General features: G+C 39.8%; 1 protein-coding gene across 5 annotated transcripts in view; it reads left to right on the top strand.

Moving 5' to 3' along the window:
• Positions 1 to 26,604, top strand: part of MYO9A (myosin IXA) — a 101,881-nt gene that overhangs the window by 48,301 nt on the left and 26,976 nt on the right. For 4 of the 5 annotated variants that reach the window (XM_032232911.1, XM_032232910.1, XM_032232906.1 and 1 more), the window contains 14 exons: positions 490 to 611; positions 1,847 to 1,988; positions 2,967 to 3,162; positions 9,028 to 9,135; positions 14,832 to 14,907; positions 15,071 to 15,211; positions 16,763 to 16,802; positions 17,553 to 17,675; positions 18,473 to 18,553; positions 19,418 to 19,528; positions 19,874 to 19,996; positions 20,751 to 20,900; positions 21,768 to 22,090; positions 24,325 to 25,947. In XM_032232911.1, the coding sequence (XP_032088802.1) occupies positions 490 to 611; positions 1,847 to 1,988; positions 2,967 to 3,162; positions 9,028 to 9,135; positions 14,832 to 14,907; positions 15,071 to 15,211; positions 16,763 to 16,802; positions 17,553 to 17,675; positions 18,473 to 18,553; positions 19,418 to 19,528; positions 19,874 to 19,996; positions 20,751 to 20,900; positions 21,768 to 22,090; positions 24,325 to 25,947 (3,359 nt within the window). The remainder of the gene's footprint in view (positions 1 to 489; positions 612 to 1,846; positions 1,989 to 2,966; positions 3,163 to 9,027; positions 9,136 to 14,831; positions 14,908 to 15,070; positions 15,212 to 16,762; positions 16,803 to 17,552; positions 17,676 to 18,472; positions 18,554 to 19,417; positions 19,529 to 19,873; positions 19,997 to 20,750; positions 20,901 to 21,767; positions 22,091 to 24,324; positions 25,948 to 26,604) is intronic. The other variant, XM_032232912.1, reaches the window with a different exon arrangement.

Genomic DNA, 26,604 nt, shown 5'->3' with positions numbered 1-26,604 from the left:
AAGCATGTGGCCCGATTTTTCCCTGCATGGAATATGGGTGGGCAACTTGAAATCCAAAAGGCTTTCATTTGGAGTAGCCAAGAGTTTCCCGATGGCAACTTTTCCACCTGATGAGCTACCCAATGAGAGAGGGATTAATGTCCAACGTCACCAACTTTAAGTCTCATAGACTTAAACTCCCAGAATTCCCCAGCCAGCAGTTGAAGTTCACTGGTCTTAAAAGTTGCCAAACTGGACACATGGCCAATTTAGTCTATTGACTAAATCACGATGTAGCAGCAATTAACCTATCGTCTGCTGTGATATAGAAATATGGGTCAGACAATGAAAGGGTACATAGGGAGATACATGAATAGACGAGGAGGGCTTCCAATACCAGATCTGAATTTATGTGATCGGGTGTGTGTGTGTGTCTGTTAAAAGGTCTGTCACTAGTTTGTTTACAGTTGCTTGGATTTTAGACTTCATTTGTTTTTCCCCAAACACCAGGAGGAATACAGACTAGAAGGCATCAGCTGGCATAACATAGACTATATCGACAACTCTGGCTGTATAAACCTCATCAGTAAAAAGCCCACGGGTTTGCTCCATCTACTGGATGAAGAAAGCAAGTGAGTCTGCTCCCTCCCAGCTTTTTAGTTGTCAGATGTTGGAAGTGAGTAACAATATAAAAGGAGAAAATAAAATAAGAAACCTTCTGAAAGGTGGTAAGGCAGGCAGAGTCATGTGATCAGACTAATTCTATGGGGTGAGAGCAGGACCATTTGTTTCTCTGTATAGGACAGTTCAGAGCTACGACAAACACATTTTAATGTGAATTGTTTCACCTCTGGGTACCGGTTTGCTTCTAGAACTAGGTTATATAACTTGTTGAGCTGGATTTTTTTCAACTACATATAATTGCCAAGGTGAAATAGACTTGCCATTTCCTACGTTGACTCAAAATACATAGCATCCAAGGATTGGCTTTGCTATGTTTGTGCTGGAGATAATAAATAAATAAATGCCATAAACAACATAAATTCAGTAATTAAATAAGTAACAATTCACCTCCCCTTTGTGAAACTTAAACATCATTTGCCTATTGGATTTGACTCTTTTTCCTTGATAGAACCAGAGATGAAACTAATGTAGATTCTCTCTCTCCCCTCCCCCATGTCACGTTTATAAAGACCTCTGAATATCACGGCTGGTTGGAGTGGGACATTTATGAGGTTATGGGTATAGACTAGTGTTTCTCACCCTGGGCTACTTTAAGACATCAACTGGAGAATTCTGGGAAATGAAATCCACACATCTTAAAATTGCCAAGATTGAGAAACACTGGGGAGGACTACTGGCAAATGAGCGCCCCCCCCCCCCCCGGAAAAATACATACATAGTTAAAAATCAATAAGTTGGAAAAAAAGTTTGACTAAATGAATTATTTTTTTCACTTGCTAGAAGTGAGGGGCTTCAGGGATTTTTTTTTCTTTATAATAAAATTGTGTTCAATTTATACAAATGTCTACAAAGTTGACTCCAAGTATTAGAAGACCACTGTGCAGTGGCTGAAGTGATGTTATTTTGGAATCATTTTCTTGTTTTTTTCTCATGGAAAAATTATATTTCCTAGTTAGATTTGGGAATAAAATTAGTTTTATTCATGAAGACATGTTACTCTCTATTAAAAAAATATTGTTTAGCGTAGTGTTGTAAGTAACATTTTTCCAAAACGCTAATTACGTAATTTAAGACCAGAATAGAGTATCTGAACTTTGAACTTTCAGAAGAACACCCTTTTTATGACAGTTACAATTTTGATTATATATCATCAAAAAACATTAATGTTCCTCTTTTATTTTAGTTTCCCACAAGCAAACAATCAGACGTTACTAGACAAGTTTAAGCGTCAGCATGAAGGGAATCTCTACATAGAATTTCCTGCTGTAATGGAACCTGCTTTTATCATAAAACACTATGCCGGGAAAGTTAAATATGGTGTGAAGGTCTGTAACTTCAATAAATTCAATAATTTATTTTTAAAATATATATATTAATTCCCTTGGCTAATACATGAAATGTATAAAATACACTTTATTCAATATCCCTTGTCTTTCCCCTACTTCAGTATTTCTCAACCTTGGTCACTTTAAGCCAAAAATGAGGACTTCAGCTCCCAGAATCCTCCAGCTGAGAGTTGAAATACACACATCTTAAAAGTGATCCAAGGTTGAGAAACACTGTTCTACTTTATTTCCTGTTTCACACTATATTTGATTGCATGTCCTTATTTTTATAGATTTGAACGAGACTGCTCCATATTAGAATGGGAGCATGGGAAGATACGGCTAGAAAATCTAGGGTCTTCGTTGAACCTATCTGCAGTAGCAAGAGCATACATCCTTCTTCCAGTCCAGAGATGGCAGAATCTGAACCTTCCCCCCCCCGCAAAGCTTGCATTTGACCACTGCGCTAATTATCCTCAGTAAACAATTCTAAGAGTTGGTTGAAGACACAGGAGTTTGATAGTGATATACAGAGAGAATACTACTGATCTTGAATGAGTTTAGATCTCGAGAGTCACCATTTAAGAAAAGTGATGCTCTCCTTCGTTTCTGTTATTTATTTATTTATTTATTAAATTTACATGCTGCCCCTTTTGCAGTTTGGGGCCACTCTTCACTGGGTATGTTCAAGCAGAGGATGAAGAGGTATCTGTTGTAAAGCTTTAAAGCAGATTTCAGGATAAAGTAGACAATTTAATTCAGTGACCTGAATTATCTCTTCCAATTCTAAGTGTTAAAAAAAAATCAGGCAAGATCAGACCAGTTTACTATTTGAACAATTCCGATGGGAGACTTGTGGAACATTCCAAGATAGTACGATAGACTAACAAGTTTTTTTTTTTAATGTTCTGAAAATACTATATAAAATAGTTAAGGAAAGACCAATTAAGCTCTGCTTCTCTTCTTCTTTCTCATCAGGACTTCCGGGAGAAAAATACGGATCATATGCGACCTGACATTGTTGCTCTCCTTAGGAGCAGCAAGAGTGCCTTTATCTGTGGAATGATAGGGATTGATCCCGTTTCGGTGTTTCGCTGGGCGGTCCTGAGAGCGTTCTTCAGAGCTGTGGTTGCCTTTAGAGCTGCTGGGCAGAACTACATTGAGAAGAAAACTGGTACGTGTCAAACAAGATGGGACGCGTATAAATTTAATAAATAAATATTGTACTCTGGCCTCAAAAGAGGCTATCCTCCTTGGATCCTTTTTAGATGCTGCATTTTTTTTAACAGCTTCTGTTTTCCAGTCTGCCTCTTTAAGAAGTAGCCAAAAGAATCTTTAAAATATATGTTTAAAAGATTCCAAAGATTTTGGCATAAGAAAAATAAAAAATAAACGGGTTATAAAAGTATAAAAATTTAAGATCGTAAATATTCAGGGTGATTTTTGAGTGTCATTTTTCTGTTTGTTGGCAGTACAATGTGCAGAGGACGTTTTAAGCTCTTGAATAAGTGATGTGTTAGATTTAATCCATTAGGGTGTTAGTTGGCTTGAATTTATTGTTTATTTATTACTATTAGAACAGCCAATTGTTTGTTTTGTTTGTACCCATTGTTTGTTTACTATTTCCTAGAAGGTTTGCTGGCTACTGTGAGCTTGAGTATAGCTACACCCTTTCTCAAGCTTTCTAGAAAACTCGATTTGTACTTTTTAAAAAGCCAATTTGTAGCCCCAAATAGACAAAATATTTTGATTAGATGAATGCGGGTGAGAAAGATGAGGAATTAACTTTGTCAGTAATTTAGGATGGTTTCCTTAAGGTTCAAATGGTATTTTATCCTATGTAGGCAAATTGTTTTTTCTTTCTTTTCAAAGCTGACATCTAGTTTGAAATAAATGTATTTGTTTTAAAAATTGGCATTTGGAGAGGATCACACAGGATGCACAGAAATCTCTTTGCGTTATACGGTTAGAATATGTAAACATTTACACAAAAGAGAATGTTTCAAATAAATCTTTGGCATTTCCATAAACTTCATAGAATACAAATTTTGCAAGTATGCTTATAAATGTATGTCATAAAGTCTAGCAGCTGTTAGTTTAGAAACAGAGTAAATACGTTCTTGCATGAACATCTGGTGTTCTTTTTCATAAATTTCAGTTCTTGCAAGCATGTGTTGTTTGCCAGTCATGTTTAAGAAACCATTGTTCCAGGAAAGCTTTGTGGCAGAGGGGTCTGTGAGCTCAAAAATCAAGAATAAGGGCTTAGCTCTACTTTCTCATCTGGATAAATATCCATGTGCACTTTCTCTCTCTAAATATGTACAGGAAATGTAGCTTTTTTGTGGTTGTGAAACTGCAACTGACCCAAATTTCTTGGTGTGGGTCCAAGTAGCATCATTGAGTTTCTTCCTTACAAGTAATGGCATTCATGTTTTATAGCTGTGTTCTCTTAACAAGAATTGTGGTAAGAAAAAGGTCATATGAGAAACAAAACCTGATTCTCGGGACTTTCAAGAGTTGGCCCAGGTCTCCCATCCTGGCCTCTCATTAGTGGAAGATACTAACGATTCCCCAGCCAATTAATTCCAAATTCTTATTTTTGACACGAGTTCAGAGGATGCTGCCTTCATCTGTTGCTAATGAATGCAGGTATTTCAGCATAAGTTGCAAGGTTTTGCTTTGAAGCCATACGGAATCAATCAAGCCATCTGCAGGTTTAGCAAGGCAAATTCCTTGCTAAATATTGTATGCCACAAAAGTTATTGATTTCCTCCATTTCATTTTTCCCCTTATTGCCACATGCACCAAACGAAGGGATGTAAAGTAGCAAAAAAAGGATATAAGTTTCATGGTAGACTTTTTTTTTCTTTTCTCATGTTTTATTTTTCTTTTTGGCACTGGTCACTGGTTACAATAAAGTTTGTTCTGATTTTATCTAATGACGCAATACAGGGAAATAGGCCTGGTTAGATTCAGAGTTCCAGTGAATAGATACTGTGTTTCATAAGGAAAAAATACTGGATGTGCTCTTTAAAATGTGAATTGTCGCTTAGTAATTATTGTCTCGATCACAGAAGAACTTGGCAGTTGTGCTCCTCTCCTGTGGTTTTCTTATGCTAAAAGCTTCTTTTTTATCTTTATATATAAAATTTAATGCCAAAATATATACTGTTGAAAGTGGCTTTAGGAAAGAAAAATAATTTTAGAAAGGAGGTAGTTATTAATACAGAAGAGGCAAAGAATTCTTTTTTTTTTCCTAATGCTTTCCTTGCCTGTTACTTGCCTGAAAATTCTCTTCCTTCTAGAATCCATCTTTTTGGAATCGGATTTGTAAGTGGATATTCTATAAATGTGTATGGAAATGTAAAGGAATTCATAACAATGTGTATGCATCTTCTCCATTAAAAATAGCCCTTCTGCAGGGTTCCCCCACCCCGAACCAGCAGCTCTTGAAATATATGGTTTTGTATACAGCTATACACACACACACACTCACACACACACACATCATTGCCCATGTACAGAAATGTTAACATAGGTGCATAATACTTGATAGTATCTCACTCCCATCTAGTATTTAAAGAAATTTCAGGCAGTCCTTGGCTTACAACCATTTGTTTAGTGACATTTGTTTAAAGTTACAATGCCTCTGAAAAAAAGTGACTTATGACTGGTTTTCGCAGGAACATTCCAGCATCCCCATGGTCAGGTGATCAAAATTCGGGCGCTTGGCAATTGGTATCTATTAGTCGAGAATTACTTGTATTTTATAGTCCAAGTCTGGTTACTGATAGAAGTTACGTGAATAAATAAAATTGAATCTGTTTATCAAGTTCATCTGAGGGGGTCTGAGCACAGTTGAGATAACTTGATTTCAGTTCTTGCCTCTGGCCCTTCAATATGAACAATCTATATGCTGTTTTTACTGTACATTTCTCCTCTTCCCCCTCTTTCACAAAAGGTGCATATCTGGTTTTAGATTGTGTGAATTGATATACCATATTTTTCAGAGTATAAGATGCACTTCGCCCCACAAATAAAGAGGATGAAAATTTGGGTGTGTCTTATACACCGAATGTAGCCAAAAACGTGAGACACGGAGGAGCGATGTTCTGTGGCAATCCCTGCAGCCTGGAACAGCTGACTGGGGGTATTCCGGGAGGCCGATCCACCCGCTAATGAGCTGCTCATGCTGAATCTGGCTGCAATAATATGCTGAAGCTGACCGGGCAGTTCGCTATTTGCTGCAAGGAAGTGTCAGAGTTTGCAGCAGCAACCACATTCAGAAAGCACACACAAGTAACTGATTCAGCAGGATTCAATAGCTTCTCTTTATACATAATATAACACATTAATATACAATACCAGAAGCAGGTTTTCCAATGTGGTAGTTCAGCACAGGAGAGAAGTTTCACTTTCAGTTTTACATTCAGATATCAGCACAGCATACAGCTTTAGTACAGAACAAGCCATGCCCAGGCTCCTTGCTGTCTCCTTCCTTGTTCATACAGCAAATACTGTTTGTTTCCAAACAGCCCTCAACTCTCTCACACACTGACAGGATGCTAGTCAGATGAATACCATGGATGCTAGTAGGCAGAGGCAGATTTTTTTCCTTATTTTCCTCCCCAAAAACTAAGGTGCATCCGATAGTCTGAAAAATACGGTACATTGTCTCAAGGTTAAAAGATTGCCTCAAGACTTTTTTGAATTCTCCTCTAAAATCTACCTAAGGTAATTCAGACCACAGATAGGAAGTATCTCATGCCCATGTCTGGTTTTCGTGTTATTCTTGTTGCTGTTCAATGTGCAGTTGTGAAAACAGATTTGGGTTGAAATATTAATATTCATTTGCAATGCTGCTTCTGAAGTACTTGTGTTCTCATAGTAGCCTTTTTCTATATGTGCATTTATGGTAAAATCTGAGATTATAGAATCAGCCATATGTTATTGTCAGCAATGTGCTTAATCCACTGAGTTTGTAAATAATATTGTATATTATATTGGCAGGTTGTGCCTTGATAGCTAAAGGTAATTTTTTCCACATTCTTTTCTATTCAAACTTTCAGTAAGAAACAATCCATGAAAATCTAATGATAATTTCTCTAATAAGAGAGTCAAATTTACAAGATGAATATCAGATGATCAATTCCATAATCACCAACTTTCAAGATTTATCATTATAATATTTTTTTTTAAAAATCACAGGTTTGGACATGATTAGCACTCCTGGGATGTCTCTGATCTAGAATCATATTCTTTTTAAATCTTTTGTCTTCAGCGTTTTGTCAATATCATGTTGCCAACTATTGTCTTTGGTATTTGGTTTGTCTTTCTCTTCTGGGCTGTTTTTGTGCTGCTCCAGTGTTTCTGCCAGTACAGCTCTATTCCATTACAAAGACACAACAGCTGAATGTATGTCCACGCTACACCATAAATGGCTGTTTCTGGCTTTATTGTGTTATGTATTCTACCCTTTATAGTTTGTTACTTAAAGTGTGAATCTGGCCAGTGATTTAACCAAGAAAAAGAAAACTATTGGAATTTGTGCCATCAGTTGCCATTTCCAATTGGTATTAATTAAAGAAGGGAAAAATACAACAACCAATAACTGGTAAAAGACAATACAACATCCACTGTTTTGCTTTACATTTGACTGCGTTTCAAGACATTCCCATAATATCAAAATCATTATAGACATCAAAGGTTAGGTATTTACTAATAAAATTTTAAAAAAAATAATTAAAGAAGGATATCTTGAAATACATAATCTCTCAAACATACAGGACAAATGTACAATAATTATGTCAGAAAGAGCCAGTTTGGTTTAGTGATTGAAAATACATGGCTAGAAACCAGGGATCTCTTGAGTACTAGTCCTGCCTTAGACACAAAACTAGCTGGATGACTTTGGGCCAGTGCTAGTCTCTCTGTCTCAGCCCCTAGAAGAGGGTAGCAATGGCAAACCAATTCCAAAAACGTTGTCAAGAAAGCTAGGGGGTTGTCAAGACAGACTCAAGGCAACCCACATCTTGCTTGGTAGAGTTCAAGATAGCCAATATCAACGCCTCCAAAGTTCATAACAGGCACAGCACCTGCACTGTTGGAACCCTTTCTGCTTTGCTCCTTAGATGCGTGCGAATTATATACTTCAATTTGAAAAGCCAGTCTTATATTAGCTGTACTGGAGGAAGTTCAGTCTTTTGTTTCCCTGGCTACCGTTTGGTTTACTTTTCCCAGCCTGCGTTGGCTCTCCTTTTGAGTCCTACCTGAAGGATTTCTTGCAGATAAGCCACACAGCTTAAATTGGCCTCACAGTTTATATCTCCGTTGCAAAATGTGACCTTTCCAGTATAGAATGCTAAGCTCATTGAATATGATTCTTGCAAGTCAAGAATGAGCAGATTAATCTGGAATTGGAAGTGGTGACTAAAAGTTCCATGCGTTAAGGAGCACTGCGGAAATGCAGAATTGGTTTTGATCACCAGAAATGGATGGATTTATATCTGAGCTAATCAACCCCTATTAAGCATCAGGATATATGATAGACACATATTTGATTAAAACAGTAGGGATATTAAGCTTTAACAAAATGCACATTATAATCTGCAGCACTTTCAGTGTTGTTTGTAGTTAATGAAAACTGCCTAAGCCATTCTAGCTACCTTTTCTGTACTTAAATTATACATGAAAGATTCTAGGGCAGGGGTTACCAACCTTGACAACTTTAAGACTTGTGAACTTCAACTCCCAGAATTATATGCTGGCTGGGGAATTCTGGGAGTTGAAGTCCACAGGCACTAAAGTTGCCCAGGTTGGACACCCCTTCTCTAGGGTTTACTTTACATTTCTTCAATAAATAACACACTTTGTCCATCCACCAGAACTCCTTGAAACAGTGAGCGGGCAGAATGGGGCCGTGAGTTTGGAAACCCTCTGTGTCAGTCAGGCATTGTCCACGCTTGTTCTTGACTCTTCCTTGGTTCTCTGCTTATGTAATCTTTCTCTTTTCTCCATGTTTTTGTTTTGCTTCCCGAAGGGCATGATGATGCTGTTTTGAAAAATGTGGATAGTTTTAGCTTTCTCCATCACCCAGTTCATCAGAGGAGCTTAGAGATCCTACAGAGATGCAAGGAGGAGAAGTACAGTAAGGCGCCATATACCACCATCTCTCTGACATGACACTCACACGCAGCAGGAAATGGAAACCAGGAGCAGGCTGTGTTAGCCAGGGTGGGCAGCCATGCTCAGAACGACCTAACACAGCAGACCTTAAACAGTGTGAAACGATCAACCAGAGAGCATTTGGAAGATAGGTTTAGATTCAAGGATTTTCTAGGCAAGGTGAACGTTAGAAATTAGCTGTCGATGCCCTGAACCGTTGCCCAATCGCAAACCCATCTGCAGCATTTGAACCATTTGTTCAAAGTAATGATTGGTTTCCCAGCGTTTCTTTTAGCAGAATCTGACCATATTTTCATTCCCTTTTTTGGTCCCCTTTTATACAATACTATTTACCTAGGATTTTAACTGCTTTAATGCAGCTTACGTGAAACCGGTAAGCTGTCAGAGAACTCCTTTCATTCTAGAGAATGGCAAAGATGCCCTTGGTCTCCATTTCCTTCTCCTCACTTCTGTTTGTTACATAATGAACTAGTCCTGCATGAAAACCAGCCCCCCACCCTTGCCTTTGTTACTAATGGCTGGATTCCTGTTGTGGGAGAAGGAGTCCAGCAGCATGAAACATAACCCCCTCTGCCATAAAGAGTAGCGCATGGTGTTTCAGTATAACAGCTACATTGAGAGCCTACCGAAGGGTACCCATGATGCTAACTTACTCATTAAACAGCTTTGCATACGCCATGGCGAGATGACTTCATTTGAATGACCACATGCTTCATCGCTGCTCTTCAGAAAGAGGCGGCTAGATTTTATATCCAAAGTCTGCCTGACTATTTGTGTAGGAACAAATGCAGAATTTTTTTGTGGGGTCAACAATTCAACAAATTGTCCCAGAAAGTCTGTTATTGCTTCCCTTCTTTGAGTATAAAGGTTTGGAGCAAATGACATATTGCTGTTTATATATGAATAAAGGAAATGCCTCTCTCATGTATATCTTGAATATTTCCTGGAGTGCCATCTCCCACAAAGATGGGTGCTCTATGTGAAGATGATGTAGATGGTAAGTCTTGGCGTAGGAGGATTTCTTTGCTTTTGAAAGGGGAACAGAGGGTGTGATTTGGGAGAGTAATTTGGGGGGTTTTATATAACCTTTTCTGGCTGTGTTTCTAATTCAAAACCAGGTCTGAATAAAACTGCATAAGAATTGGTCTGCTATAAAAGTCCCATCTAATCCAGCTTGAAGCCAACAGCCTCGTTATGGGTTTTTTGTGTGTGTGTATTTAATACTAAAGAAAATAAAATGTAAAGACCCAATTGCCATTATGGTAAATAGCTATTGATCAAATTATTCATGAAAGTAAACCAAGCATCAGCATTGGTAACTATTGTCTTATGGTATGATAACAAAATCTAGCAAGTTGTGCAGAATTTAATCTGAAAAGGTACTTGTTTATCCTCCAGGTCTATTCCTAATTAAGCATTGAATTCTAGGGTTCAAGATGGAAAACTGTATCACTTTTCACATTGTTCAAAATCTTGAAAGAAAATCACAATGTCACCTCATTAATTAAGTTTTTTTTTTCCCTGGGCCAGAAGGAATAGCAATAGCGCTTAGACTTACATATCGCTTCACAGTGCTTTACAGCCTTCTCTAAGCAGTTTACAGAGTCAGCCTCTTGCCCCCAAACAATCTGGGTCCTCATTTTACCCACCCCGGAAGGATGGAAGGCTGAGTCAACCTTGAGCCTGATGAGATTTGAACTGCCAAATTGCAGGTAGCCGGCAGTCAGCAGAAGTAGCCTGCAGTACTGCACTCTTAACCACTGCGCCACCATGGCTCAATCTCCACCTTAGCCCTTAGTCTGGGTCTTCCCCAGCCTGATGTCCCTCCACCCTATTCCCCATCCTTTTGACCACAGTTCTCAGCCTGTGCAGTAAAGTTTTTAGTTCTGCAGACTTGGAGGGAAGAGAAGGTGCCAGTTCAGATACTTCTTTCATTGCTTTTTACTTCTGCTGATTCCACAGCAGCCTTTTTCAAGGTCAGGCTACCAGAATTCTATTGCTTTTGCATATAAAATATTGGCTGGCTGACCCTCTGTTTTTTGTACTTGCATTGAGGTTTAGTGATTTTGATGCAATACGCAAGTTTTCTAAAATCGTTGGCTCCAGTCACCAGACAAATTCTGATACTACAAAGCTATGAATGTAACCATTGCATTTCTCTGTTAAGTAAAATTACCTGTTTTCTGCCAAGCTTTGAGGTTTACAATTTATTTACTTCCTAGATTACAGAAAATTGGCTTTCCATGTGGGTAAACGCATAAATGTAACAAATTACGACTGATCTAATCCGAGGCGTTGCTACTCTTTGTTCTTCTGAGTTACACCTATGATTTGCTTAGGCTTTTATTACTTTGGAATAACCTCATGTCTTCTGCAGACTTGGTTTGTATCACTGATCACTGATTTCAGGACAATAGACCCAGCAAAAATATTTGCAGAGATCTTTTTTTGTTTCGTCCATCTTAATCCCTTCTGGCTCCCTGCTAATAGACACGGATTGATAAAAGAATGTGTCCCCTTAACTCCTGATTCCGAAATTTCTTTTTTAAAAAAAAATTTTTATTTATTTTTTATAAATGTATCAAATCAATGTGTGAACATTGTTGCACCTGGGTGTCATACATTCTAATACAAATAAAACTAATAATGTTAATTACAATTGTTACATTTAGTCAACTTATGTATTTCTAATAATACGTGTTTATATCAGGTTACAATCTATCATTGTTCAATTGTTCCACGTTTTCTCTTATTATCACTTCCATTTAATTATTTAAAATTTTTACACTAATATTCCCCTCTTATTTCTATCACTTATTATAGCTTTTAATCATGTCACCCGTTATTAAAAAAACTTTTCCTTCCTTTCCTATCTAACTTCTAATCATGTCACCTACCTAAAGAAAAGAAGTGATAAGCAAAGAGGGAGAGAGAGAGAGAGAAAAGGAGAAGCAAATCATGATTTTGAATTTTCTTACAGCCTATTAATAATATCCTTCATTAAAGTGTGCATGAACTGTATTATTCATGCATTGGCTCAGGGGTACCCAACCTCTGGACTGCAGTCTATGGCGGGCGAGCATATGCACACACACATCCCCACTTGTGCGAGCAGTGGGCGCGTGTGCGCACTGCTTGCACAAATGGAGTTACATGCATGTGCAAGCTTGCCAACCTCATATGTGGAATTATCCCCTTCCTCCCTCCTTCCCCTCCACCGAGCTATAAAGGTTTGGGACTGTTGCATTAGATTATACGTGTCGGTTTAATGGCTGCAAAAGAAAAATGAAATCAAGTATTAATTTTAAAAGGTGAAAGTGAGTACTTCCTAAGAAAACTAGGAATTGCAATATTATCATGTTGGTTTACTTAGATGAATACAATAATACAGTAGTATTTACAGCTAATGTTTTAGTTGGTTGACTCACTTCATGTAATAACACATTTTTGATGATCGCAGACAGATTTGTAACTTTTCAGTTGGAATTGTTACTAATGAAAAGCTTGAGAAAACAGTTACAGCTCTGTCTCAGTGATTTATTTTGCTCTCCAGATCTTTGTAGTCAAAAATAAGCAGTAATATTTGGCTGGGGGGGCGGGGGAAGAATCTATTTCAGTTGATAGTTGTAAGTCCTGTCCCATTTTACACATTAGCTTGGCTAATTTATTTTGAGGGCAAAAAAATAAAAAGCTATATGAAATTCACTAATTCTCAAAACTATAATCTACTTTTTAATGTCAGGAAACGCTTATAACAACACACCCTGAAAATAATAGTAATTGTTATTGTAGATGGGTAAGAGGGGAGGGGTTTCTAAGTATGTAATTCATAGAAGAGTAGATAAGTGCCACTGTTACAATAATTGTCTAGAAATCTTTACAGTATTCTTGTATTTTCCCAAAATCGCACAGCTATTCTCTACAGCTACTATATGATCCAATGAAAACACACAGTTACTTTAGAGCAGTGTTTCTCAACCTTGGCAACTTGAAGATGTCTGGACTTCAACTCCCAGAATTCCCCAGCCAGCATTTGCTGGCTGGGGAATTCTGGGAATTGAAGTCCAGACATCTTCAAGTAGCCAAGGTTGAGAAACAATGCTTTAGAGTTACAGACAGAGGCTATATATATTAGCCCTCTGAATTCTCCAAACATCCTTATGGATTTTTAAATTTTCTTTTTATATTTATATATAATATCTATCTACCTACCCACCCACCCATCCATCTATTCTTCCTTTTTCTCTTCTACCTTTTTCTCTCTCTATTTTTTACTTTTACCTTTTCTTTTTTTATATTTGTCATACTTTGTATTAGCTTTTTATCTTTCTGTTTTGAAATTTCCAATAAAAATTATTACTTTAAAAAGAACGTGAAGTGCTGTTCACCCTGTGAACTAAACTAAGACCACAGTTTAAAAGAAGGCTTTATTAAAACCACGACGTGAATTCACGTTGGAGGTGGAATTAGAATAGCTTGTGGTTTTGTGGTCAGAACAACTACCAAAAACATTCATATTGGTAGTGTGCGGTCTCAGATTATATAAAAAAAAGCATAAGCCATTCTAAAGCATGGAGTGCAATATTTTTAAGCCAAGGACAAAGGCATTTATACTGGAATAAGTGCAGTCTTTTATCGGTTATTGATCAAGCAAATCTCCATAGAGATTGTGCTTCAGGCAGGAATAAAGGGACCAAAAATAGCAAAGTGTCCTTGTTAGATTCTGGTTGCTAAATCTATGCAGCAGCTATGAATCATAGCATGTTTTTTTTAAAAGGCACCAGAAAAATTGCTGTTGTTTGCAGCAATCAGAGGCTTCATTTTGCAAAAAGTTATTACAGTCACATAGTCTGAATTTCCCAGATGATTAACAAATATAGGCACTTGGGAAAGTGAAACAATTTTCAGATATTCTGATCATGGTTAAGAGCTTTTTAAAAATACATTCTAACTTGTATTTCTTATCCCAAATATGCTTTTTCAAAAGGAAACTGGACTTTCTTGGTTTTTACTTGAAGACGTTTTGCTTCTTCAGTTCTGAGTGAACGATGGAGAATGGAAGACTTTATTTTCCTTGCAGTCAATCTGCAAACAAGTGATGACTGCATCAAGGACCAGCTGACTGCAAGGAATATAAATCCTTCCCTCCTCCACCATTCAATCAGAACTGAAGAAACTTCTCGGATGAGAAGCGAACCGTCTTCAAGCAAAAACCAAGAAAGTCCAATTGCCTTTTGAAAAAGCACCTTTGAGACAATCATCACCTGGATGACTGAGAAATCTCCATAGAAACTGGTATCTTAATTATGACAGCCAATGATTTTAATGCCAGGCGACTTGACTGACAAAATCCCCTTGGTTTTTGCCCCTGAAAAAATGGGATCTGCACCTTCCAGTTAAAATATGGCTCGTATATAGAATTACTAGTCTCTCTCTTTTTTTATGGCAACCGAGTAGAAAATGGTTTCCTTTATTTTTAGAAGCCTGTCAAATATATCACTTCACCTCACACCATAATAAAATCCTATTGTCTCCCTGTTCCCAGCATGTTCCATTTTTAGCCTACATTGCAACAGTCCTTTTCAAATGTGATCCGTTGAATTTCCTTCCACGCAAAATGCAACGTTACATTTCTTTTTTATTGATGTGCTGCTACAGGTATTGCTCGGAAACGGCCGAGAACGCCCCTTTCTGACCTGCAGGGAGTTAACACGATTAACGAGAAAAGCCAGCGGTAAGTGGATCCATCAGGCAGCCAAAGAAGTTTGACATCTCTGCTACGATGCCGGGACTGTGCTGCTTGCTGCATTTCTCCTTTCCAGCAACTGACATTTTTTCTTTCCCGTTCTCCGCGAAAAGTAAAAAAAATAAAAGCGTACGATTTCCTTGCATTGCAGCGATGCCTACGGCGTGTGGAATAGCAAGATGGGCCTCCGACAGAGCCGGCTCTCCAGCCCCAGCAGTTTCCTTGACAAAGACGGGATATTTGTGAATTCGACTAGCAGCAAGCTTTTGGAGCGTGCTCACGGCATTCTCATGTTAGTGATTCTTTGTCTTTATTCCAGAGGTGGCTTGGAGAACCATAGATGTGGGACAAGTGAGGGTTTTTTTTTTAAAAAAAAAGCTGGTCCTCGGTACAGGTAGTCCTCGACTTACGGCCACCGTTGAGCCCCAAATTTATGCTGTTCAGTGAGTTTTTCCCATTTTGCGACTTTTCTTGCCACAGTCGTTAAGGGAATCACTGCATTTGTGTGTTAAGTGAATCTGGCTTCCGTGTTGTTCGTCAGAAGGTCGCAAAAGGGGATCCCAGGATAGTGCAACTGTCATAAATATGAGTCGGTTGCCAGGCACCTAAATTTTGATCAAATGATCCTGGGGATGCTGCAACGGTTGTATGAAAATCAGTCATGTCACTTATTTCAGTGCCGTTGTAACTTCGAACAGTCACTAAATGAACTGCCGTGAGTACAGGACTAACCTGTATCTCAGGGGCATAGAATTATCAGTTGATAGTTGATATTGCTAAAAACATTGACGCTATGGTGCATCTGAAAACAGATTTTTTTAAAAAATATAAAGCAGTAAGAGTCCCTGAGCTCTGCAAAAGATGTTAATATATACACTTGGAATGCTAGAGAAACTGTGGACCAGAAGTGGCTCTCCAGATGTTATCTTTTATAAGCCCTAACCAGAACAGATAGAGGGTGAGCCAAGTTGCAGTCCAATAACCTCTTCAAGGCTGCTGGTTGCTCAGCCGTGCACTGGATATTAATGTTATGGATTGAACTTCCATGAGATGCTATCAAATGAACAGGGAAGCTGCTTATGAGCTACTTCATATCGTATCCATTACATTCCTCTTCAGAATCTGCCCCCAATAAGTCCGGTACATAGAAAAAATCCTTTAATGTAAGCTTGATCTCTTGGGATTTAAATTGAAAGGAACAAAATCTGTCTTCTAAAGTTTCTCATTGTCACGTCATAACGTTCATCATCTAAAAACTTTTATATGGTGTAATTTCCTTAAAAGATGCAACTAAAATAAATGGGTAACTTTTTAGAAGTTTTGTTGTGTGTGTGTGTGTGTTGTGCCCAGGATTATAATATAACCTGTTCCATGATGGTGGGTGGTTTGAAAAACTTGATAATGTTAACATTTTTGTATCCAAAGTGCATGTACTTGGTCTCAAAGTTTGGGCATACCAGGGGTTGTGATACTAAATACATACATACATACATACATACATACATACATACATACATACATACATACGTACGTACATATATATACACATATATATATATATATACACATACATATATATATGAATATATTTAAATATCAAATATATACATACACACACACACACACACACACACACACACACACACACACACACACACACACATATATATATATATATATATATATATATATATATATATATATATGAATATATTTAAATATATATATATGGAGTCACATGAACCCAGAGCTCATGAGTGATGTTATGTCCAAATCAATCCTTTTGGTCATGAAATATTTACAGATGAACAATGTAAACCTGCTTTTATTTTATCTTCCCTAGGCGAAACAAGAACTTCAAAGTCAAGGCCAGCCTACCAAAGGTGAGAGAATTCTGTTCCTTGGCTGAAAGCCCTGCTAATGAATCTAACTAAGGGTTACTTCAGGCATGAGAGTCTTTCCTCATATGGTGTAAAAGATTGCAAGCCCTGCATATAATTCTGCATGCATAAGCAATTTGTTGATTGTGGCAGAGATTATGGCAACATATTTATCAATGTAGAATAGAATAGAATAGAATAGAATAGCAGAGTTGGAATGGACCTTGGAGGTCTTCTACTTCAATCCTCTGCTCAGGCAAGAAACCCTATACTATTTCAGACAAATAGTTGGCCAATCTCTTCTTAAAGTCTTCCAGTGTTGGAGCATTTACAACTTTTGGAGATAATTTTTCTCTGATTAATTGTTCTTACTGTCAGGAAATTCCTCCTTAGTTCTAAGTTGCTTCTCTCCTTGATTAGTTTCCACCCATTGCTTCTTGTCCTGCCTTCAGGTGCTTTGGAGAATAGCTTGACTCCCTCTTCTTTGGGGCAGCCCCTCAGATATTGGAAGATGTCTCTCCTAGACCTTCTTTTCATCAAATTAGACATACCCATGTACATAATAAATACCCATAATAAATAATATGAAAATTCTTATGCTGGTTAAACCTCTTTGGGATCCAGGGCAAAAATGTGGGGTGTTTGTTTGTAGCCCTATATTTCGATGTATGCCTTTCTGAAGGCTGTTTCTTGGATTGATTGATGATCTTCTTTAAGTTTCTTCCATTTTTTTCTGCTTCTCTTCTTTCTCAGCACTTGCTGGAGGTGAAATCCCTCAAGCACTTGACAAGCCTGACTCTGCACGACCGTATCACAAAGTCTCTTCTCCACCTTCACAAGAAGAAGAAACCTCCAAGCATCAGTGCCCAGTTCCAGGTTCCTCCCTTGCAGTTGTTTTGGTTGAAGAAGTGTAAACTTAAGAGGGGTGGGGGGGAATAAGCATGTCAGTCAAACGTTTTCAGGCTATGAATCCTGTTGGTTAAGAAAAGAAATTCTCAGAAACAGCTGAGCAAGAGGCCAATCCCCTAGAGATTTTTTTAAAATAGCTCTTTAGAAGGAAAAAACACCTTTTTTTTTCCTATGGACCTCACCACTTGTCATGGAATGCTTTAAGTTTGAAAAACCCTGCTTTTAGATATTTAGTCCTGGGTGGCTCCACTTTCAGAGAAAATCAAAGTTATTTTGGGCTGGTTCAGTGGGAAGAGGAGGAGGAATCTTAACATGCTGGCCTAGATTAGGGGTAGTCAACCTTTTTATACCTACCGCCCACTTTTGTATCTCTGTTAGTAGTAAAATTTTCTAACGGCCCACCGGTTCCACAGTCATGGTGATTTGTAAAGTAGGGAAGTAACTTTACTTTATATAATTTATAAAGCAGAGTTATAGCAAACCCCTACCGTCCACCATGAAAGCAGGAATGCCCACTACTGGGCAGTAGGGACCAGGTTGACTACCACTGGCCTAGATAATGGTACCAAGCCACCTCTCTCTCTATACTAACTAAATCCCATAGTTAAGCACAAACAAATTTCAGCGCCTCCATTGAACCCTGCCTCTCTTCTGCCCTGTTTGAGCACAGCAGCTGCTAGATTGTTTTATTGGGGGTATCTGCTTCTATTCTCCCAAAGCCCGGATCACGATTGCGAAAGCCAATGCTGTGTTTTCTTCCGCAGGCTTCACTGACCAAGCTGATGGAGACTCTTGGCCAGGCAGAGCCCTATTTTGTCAAATGCATTCGCTCCAATGCTGAGAAGGTAAACCTTTCCCCACTGCCCAGTGATTTTTTTTGGCTGCTGAAATACATTCAACTTGCAATACGTCCCATAGCTAAAGATGACAGAAAGCGGAATAAGACGCACTCCTTAAAAGCAGTCATAACGCAAAGGCAGGTTGAAATAGCAAATATCAGAATGAAATATTAAACACTAGGGCTTTAAGCCAGCACAGATGGTAATGTAGAAAAAAAAAAAGTAACTTTTAAATCCTAAATTTTGACATGCCTTTAGTGAATCCATTTGCAGACTGAATAATCCCGGTGGGTGTAAAACATTCCCTTATTATCTACTGGATGAAAACACATTATGGAAGCAACATTAATGTGGAACGTTCCATGATTTTATTTTCCCTTCCAGTTTGGCTCTTGGCTAGAACTGCGAGTGCAGAGTTCATAGATGTGATGTCATCTGGTTGTGACAAATCTGTAACATTCTGGAACAGAATGTTAGGCTCCAAACTTACTGTAATTTTATTTTACAAAAAGGATGACTATTAGGCATATCATGATACAATATTCCTGATTTCATAAGCAATGCTATTAACTTCCTGTGGCCTTTTTGTTGCTAAACATGGCACAGGATTAACATCTACATAGATGTTCACGTCAAGATGGACATTAAGCCACGCTCATAGATGGTTGCCTATTCTGTTTTGAGACTGATTCAGCTCCTTGTCCAAGTAATTGGACAAAAACCGTACAACACTGTTAGAAAGTGGGACGATTTGCTACTTTGCGAAAGTGTCTTGGCTCCATTTAAAAACACGCAAACCTTGAAACGAGTTCTCATGCATAGCTGGTTCTGTAGGCGAGTTGGCTCAAATTGTATATTTTGCTTTTCCAGCTCCCCTTGAGGTTCAATGATAACTTGGTGCTTAGACAGCTGCGGTACACAGGAATGCTTGAGACAGTGCGCATTCGACAGTCCGGATATAGCTGTAAATATTCTTTCCAGGTGAGATTATTCTTTCTTGATTCTCCAAAAGTTTATGGTGCTAGTATAAAGAATCTGAAAGCAGTTTTTAATTAGTTTTGTTTATTTTATTTTTAAAAGACCTAAAGAAATATATGCTGGAGCTATTTGTAAATCCAAACCTACTTCCAAATTTACAGTGCTGTGTGTGGCAGTATTTCTTGTGCTCTGCCTCCGCCTATTTGTATTTCTTCAAGATTCAAGTGATATAAACGTTTGTGTATTGAAAAGTTTAAATGCAGTTTGCTAACTTGATTTCCTTTTATGTTTGACATATGAAGAGTTTATAAATGTAACAATGTGGTGATGTTGTGTCTAAATTGCCAGGATTTTGTAGACCACTTCCATGTACTTCTCCCACGAGGCACTGTCCCATCTAAGCAGAATATCGAAGGCTTCTTCAAAAAGACACAGACCGACTCAGATAGTTTCCAAGTCGGGCGAACCATGGTAAGGTCCAGCTACTGTTTCTAGACACTTTTCAAAGGGGGATGTTTGGGATGTTCTTTCCTCGTGCGTCCTTGAAAAAAATCCTGTGGACTGAAGTAACTCGGATTTCAGCTTGGATTTCAAAGATCCCATCTTTTTATCATTGTATCTGAGGGATGATTAGAACCAAATTAATCTCTCTGTAAAAAGAGACTGGAAGAATCAGGCTGGGTCTTCTGACACATGCACAGTTGCAGATATTTTACTGGGGGGTGGGGGTGGAGGAAGCATATGTCAGGGCTCCAAGTAACACACCCAACGGGAATCAAAACTCCAAGGCAGGCATGTTCCTCAAAATATAGATTTATTAAGCCTGTCATGTTGGCACATTTGGGGAAACCAGACTCTAACACCCCCCTCCCTCGGGTTTCCCCCTAGTTAAAAGCAAAGTTTTCCTCCCCCTGCCCATGCAGTCCATCCCATGGTCCAATCAGGTCACAGTCCAAGGGTCACTTGGCCTCAGATCCCACCTCCTCACCCCTGGTGGGAAAGTCCTTGGTTCTCAGAGGAAAGAATTTTATTTTGGCTACAGTCTTCTCCCCCTCCCCAGCTATCTCTATCTCCCCCCCTCCCGTTCCCACAGCTCGACTCATCTCCGCTTGGGGCAGCCCTGAAGGTGCTAGGGGGAAATGGTTCCAGGGCTGACTGCACATAAGTGTGTCAGGTTGCTAATTTGCAAAGGGAATGACATTGTGATTGTTCAATTGTCCACCAGGTGTTCATGAAGGAACAGGGACGACAGCTTTTACAAAGACTGCTGCATGAGGAGGTCTTGCAAAGGATTATCTTATTGCAGAGCTGGTTCCAGACGATGCTGTACAGGAGGCAGTTCCTGAGCATGAGGCAGGCTGCTGTCATCATACAGGTGGGGGCCAACTACATGCGGCTCTTAAACTTAAACCCTGGGGATGTTTACCTTACTCTCAACATAGATAACTCACCTTTAAACAACACAGTTAAGCTAATTACTGAATTTATCTTTTTTTCTGGATTCACACAACGCATCAAACCTTAAACCAGCCTTCTTTAGAAATGGAGGGCTTTATTCAGTGTATTCATACCACGTGCAAGAAAATTACTAACTCTTCTTTAATGGAATATCTTTCTTCATCCTCCCTGCCAGAATAACATTCTTGTATGGATTGGTATGTCCTTCTGTCTGCGTTAAAACACATGCTTTAAAATGTCAGTAAGCATAAAATTTTTGTAATTAATTGGATTGTCGTAATATTAGAAATTAGGGGACACGGTGGCTGAGTGGCTAAGACGCTGAGCTTGTTGATCAAAAGGTCAGCAGTTCGGCGGTTCGAATCCCTACCGCTGCGTAACGGAGTGAACTCTCGTGACTTGTCCCAGCTTCTGCCAACCTAGCAGTTTGAAAGCACGTAAAAATGCAAGTAGAAAAATAGGAACCACCTTTGGTGGGAAGGGAACAGTGTTCTGTGCGCCTTCAGCATTTAGTCATGCCAGCCACATGACCACGGAGACGTCTTCGGACAGCGCTGGCTTTTCGGCATTGAAATGGAGATGAGCATCGCCCCCTAGAGTCAGGAACGACTAGCACATATGTCCGAGGGGAACCTTTACCTTTAATATTAGAAATTAGTACTTAAGTGTTAGAAAAGTCTTAACAAGAACTATTCCAGCTAACGACTTTGGCTAAAAGCTCATTATTGTGTTAATAAAGTATTTCCCCCCCCCCTTTTATTTCCCTTTTAAATTCCCTGGGCAGCGTTGTTGGCGTCATTACCAGAGAAGGAAGGAAGCTGAAACAGAGGCAGAGTCCCTGAACCATTCAGCCTTTTTAGAGCGAGCTGTTGTGGTCCTTCAGGCATACTGGCGAGGTTACATGGCCCGGCGAAGATTCCATCAGATGCGGATTGCAGGCTTCATCATCCAGAGCTCTTGGCGGGACTGCCTAAGACGTCGGCATGCCGCGGCAACCTCTATCCAGGCGCACTGGCGGAGCTACCGCACGAGGACTCTCTACAGGGCCAAGAGAAACAAAATCATTTTGTTGCAAGCAGCCTATAGAGGCTACAAAGCACGGCAGAGGTAATGCATGCCATGTTTTGGGCAGGAGACACCTGTCCAAATGGAAGAAGACCTTGGGAATTATTGGGACCGGCTGGGTGATAAAAGAGATATTTAAAAAGAACAGACAAATTTAATTCTTTATGATCTTGTTCTGATGCTGCTGCATAAAAATAGCTTTTACCTAGCTTCAAAACTTAACAATTATTGGTTCAGTGCCCTCTAGTGATTTGGTTTACAACATGATAAACCTTTTATCTGGATTCATATGCATATCATTTGTTCCCTGTGGTGTGTAAAAGAAACGGCTATTTCCTTAGTTGGACTACAGTAGGGCAAGCTATATATTATGGCTGATCCATCAAAATGGCTAGATTCACACATGGCAATAAGCCCAGATCACACACAGGTATATAATTGCTGGTATATTATGAACATAGCCCCTGTAAATAAAGATTTGAGGAGAGATCATACTACTATTATTATTATTATTATTATTATTATTATTATTATTATTATTATTATTTATTTGTCTTGTATGCCGCCCACTCCCGAAGGACTCCGGGCGGCTCACAAAAGACAAGGGAAATGGGGGAACAAGACAAAGACAACCTATTAAAAACAAAACCAACATTCACAATTTCTGTGGAGGTAGATGCTTCTCAGCTCCCCCCAGCCTGCTGGAACAGCCAGGACTTGGTGGCTCTGCGGAAGGCCGGGAGGGTAGTAAGGATCCGGATCTCAACAGGGAGCTCGTTTCAGAGGGCCGGAGCTGCAACAGAGAAGGCTCTCCCCCGGGGAGTCGCCAGCCGATATTGGCTGGCAGATGGAATCCGGAGGAGACCCAACCTGTGCGATCTAATTGGTCTGAGAGAGGTAATCGGCAGGAGGCGGTCTCTCAGGTACCCAGGTCTGATGCCATGTAGGGCTTTATAGGTAGCGACCAGCACCTTGAAGCGGATTCGGAGATTAATAGGTAGCCAGTGCAGCTCGCGGAGGATAGGTGTAACGTGGGTGTACCTTGGTGCACCCACAATCGCTTGCGCGGCTGCATTCTGGACTAATTGGAGTCTTCGAACACACTTCAAGGGCAGCCCCATGTAGAGCGCATTACAATAATCCAGTCTTGAGGTCACAAGGGCATGAGTGACTGTCTGAAGGGCCTCCCGATCCAGGTAGGGTCGCAAACAGTAACGTCAAACAGTTAAACATACACTTTGCACCTGGGAATTACCATCCCTTCTCTTAACATTATTAATTAAGGATTCATTAACAGTTCTAAAGGGGACATGAAGTTATAAGCTACTAGCATAATAGACAGGCTTTCCATGATCGGTTGCATTCAACATGTGTGGACTGCAACTTCCCCAGTCAAGCAACATAATCAGCCTTCCCCAATCTAGTTCAACCACCATAGTCATTATCATTGTGTGAATGAGGATTGTGCTCCATATAGTCTCCCCCAACCTTGATACAATGGCCATCCTGATTAGAGAATCCTAGGAGTTGCTCATTGGAAAGCACTTAAGCCGAGGAAGAACTGGGTTAATGGATAGTACTAAGCTGTATGTAAAGCTTCACCCATTGCAGTAAATCCTGGTTTAAAAATAATTGCAATCATATCAGTTGTTGCCTTTATATAAACTGCACTGGAGCAGGGGGGAAAAAAGATATAACCTTTTCTTGATATATGAGAACAAGCATGTTCCATCATCAGGAGAACTGTGGGATGTACTAAAAATATCCATGTATTTTTATGCATATTTAATGCTTCCTATTTATTAGAGAAAAGGGACGCAGTGGCTCAGTGGCTAAGACACTGAGCTTGTCGATCAGAAAGGTCGGCAGTTTGGCGGTTCGAATCCCTAGCACCATGTAACGAAGTGAGCTCCTGTTACTTGTCCCAGCTTCTGCCAACCTAGCAATTTGAAAGCACGTAAAAAATGCAAGTAGAAAAATAGGAACCCTCTTTGGTGGGAAGGTAACAGCGCTCTGTGTGCCTGTGGTGTTCAGACATGCCGGCCACATGACCACGGAGAAGTCTTTGGACAGCGCTGGCTCTTTGGCTTTGAAACGGAGATATCCCCTAGAGTTGGGAACAACTAGCACATATGTGCAAGGGGAACCTTTACCTTTACCTGTTTATTAGAGGAAACAGAACGGGAAGTTAATGGGAAAAGGTCAAAATGAAAGGAAGACTGACAAATTTGTGGTCATAACTGAGCTCTTTCTCCATCTATTCTCCTTTTAAACAGGTTTACCACATTAAGAGAGCAGCGGTTGAGTGGAGCATCACTAAAGAATAGACTAACAAGTAAAGATGATAAATTAATACTAGGTGTTAAGGATTCAGACCCTTCTGAATGGGAAGAGAATTCAATGGAAAACAGAGTGAAAGCTGTCGAAGGCTACACATCGGCTACAGACAATAGAATAGACCCATCAAATTCCTTTCACAAGCATCACGAGAGGGCCAACAGCCAGAGCGGAATGAGCATGGAAGAGGAAGTTCTTGTCAGAGAAAGACCAAAGTCCCTGGAAGACCTCAACCCCAAAAAAGGAGTTCGTGCAAAGCGAGAGAGCCGGCGTATGCGCGAACTGGAACAAGCCATTTTTAGCTTGGAGTTGCTGAAGGTCCGATCCACCAGCGGAACCTCGCCATCCGAGGAGCACCAGTTGTCCCCTGACTTCGCTTCTGAAGGGATGCCCTCTCCTCGAAGAACTCCGGAGAACAAAAGCTCTCGCAGAAGTCTAGAGAACCTAAGCCGGGACCTCCTCTCGTCTCCGGATCACAACGTACATCCCAGAGAATCACTACACGGTAGTCCGAGATTTGATGACGATGATGGTGATGATGAAGACATCTCCAAATTTGCTGCTGCTACTGTAAATAAAACTATGACCGAGAGAAAGAGGTCAATCTCAAGTTCTGAATTACTTGACTGCCTTGCTGTTAAAGAGCGGACGTCGATTTGTGACTCGTACGACATCGTCTCCAACAAGCATCCAAGGGAATCATTAATTTCTAGTAGTTTGCCTACATTTTATCTTCCACCACAGGACAAGTTGAAAGTTGACCATTCAGTGAGGGACAATAATCTAAAAAACAAACAAATGGAAATGGGGAGCAATTTTTATTTCCCAGACACCAAAAAACATCCTCAACTGGAAAGGATCACACAGAGCACATCCTTACACCACGATGGTCAAATGTCCGGCAGTGGAGAACTCCCAGCTGCTACAGCTACAGAAATGCATCTCTTGGAGACGGTTATCGAAAAGTTGGAGAAGTTAAATGTGGAGAAAGAAGAACGCCGGAAACGAAAACAGATGCAGAACGAAAAAGAGATGATGGAGCAAATACGGCAGCAGACCGAAATTTTGGAGAAGCAGCATAAAGTTTTTGAAGAGCTTCAGAGACAAGAGAGTGAACAGAATAGGATTCGGGACTTCTGCCATGGGACCCCTCTCACCTCACCAAAGAAAATGGACAGAGGCCCGCCTCTACTCATCGCCCATCCTCAAGTCAAGGAAGGAGAACTAAGGCTTGCAACGAATGCAGGAGCCACCTCATCGGTGGTCCTTAAATCTCCTACTGGCCCCAAAAAAGGAAGTCCTCCTATTCGCCAGCCAGTCCTGAAAGAAAAAACCCCAGAGAAAAAGGACGGCCAGGCTCCAGTCATCCTGAAGTCTGTTGGAACAGATTGGTTGAATTTGCAAATGGGTGCCGAGTCTCGGGAAAGTGTCAGCAATCTACCTGCGAGGGAAAAACGGTTCAGACTGCCTCGAATCCCTAGCCAAGGCAAGGAAAGCTCTTCTAAGGAAACTAGAATGGGTTCCCTTTTCTTTACACCAAAGGATGCTCATTTGGGCAATACGTGAGTACGATACAGCATGCTTGTATGTTACATTTCCCTAAAACTGCTCCTTGGATCTTCCTTGAAACTAGCAACCTTAAAAGAAAAGCAATAAGAGGGAGAGAGAAAGAGGGAGGGAGAGTCTCAGAGTGTCAAGGCTTCATAGCAGGCATGAATGTAAATCTCCCTCCCTCCTTCCACACACATGAAATCTCTTCTATATTTGTCAGTGATAGAGGAGAGTATTTGTAGCTCAGGATAAAAATGAAGGGTCCTTTGTACTCTCTGAGGTTGGTTGGTTTCTTGCAGACATTTCATTACCAGTCTAGGTAATATCATCAGTGCCTTGGTGTTCCTAGTTTGTGTAATGAAAATTCTGCAAAAATACAACCAACCTCCAAGAGCACCAAGGGCCCCTCATATTTATGTCACTCCTAAGGTTCATATTTTCCTGTATTTTCAAGTTAACAGACTTGTTTACAAAATAGAGACCCCTACTTTACTCAAATCTTACAAGCAAAACCACAGATATTCCTTTAATATTCCTTTAAGCTCAAAACTTTGACCACCCATTCTCTAGATGAGTGATGGCTAACCTTTTTGTCATCGCGTGCCAAGTGTGTGTGACCCCCCGCATCCCCCACCCCTGTGCATTCATGTATGACCCCCGCACTCCTC

This window comes from Thamnophis elegans, chromosome 16, assembly GCF_009769535.1.
Source record: "Thamnophis elegans isolate rThaEle1 chromosome 16, rThaEle1.pri, whole genome shotgun sequence".
Lineage (NCBI taxonomy): Eukaryota > Metazoa > Chordata > Lepidosauria > Squamata > Colubridae > Thamnophis > Thamnophis elegans.
The sequence above is the reverse complement of the archived record's forward strand: the minus strand, read 5'-3'. Positions and strand labels throughout refer to the sequence as shown.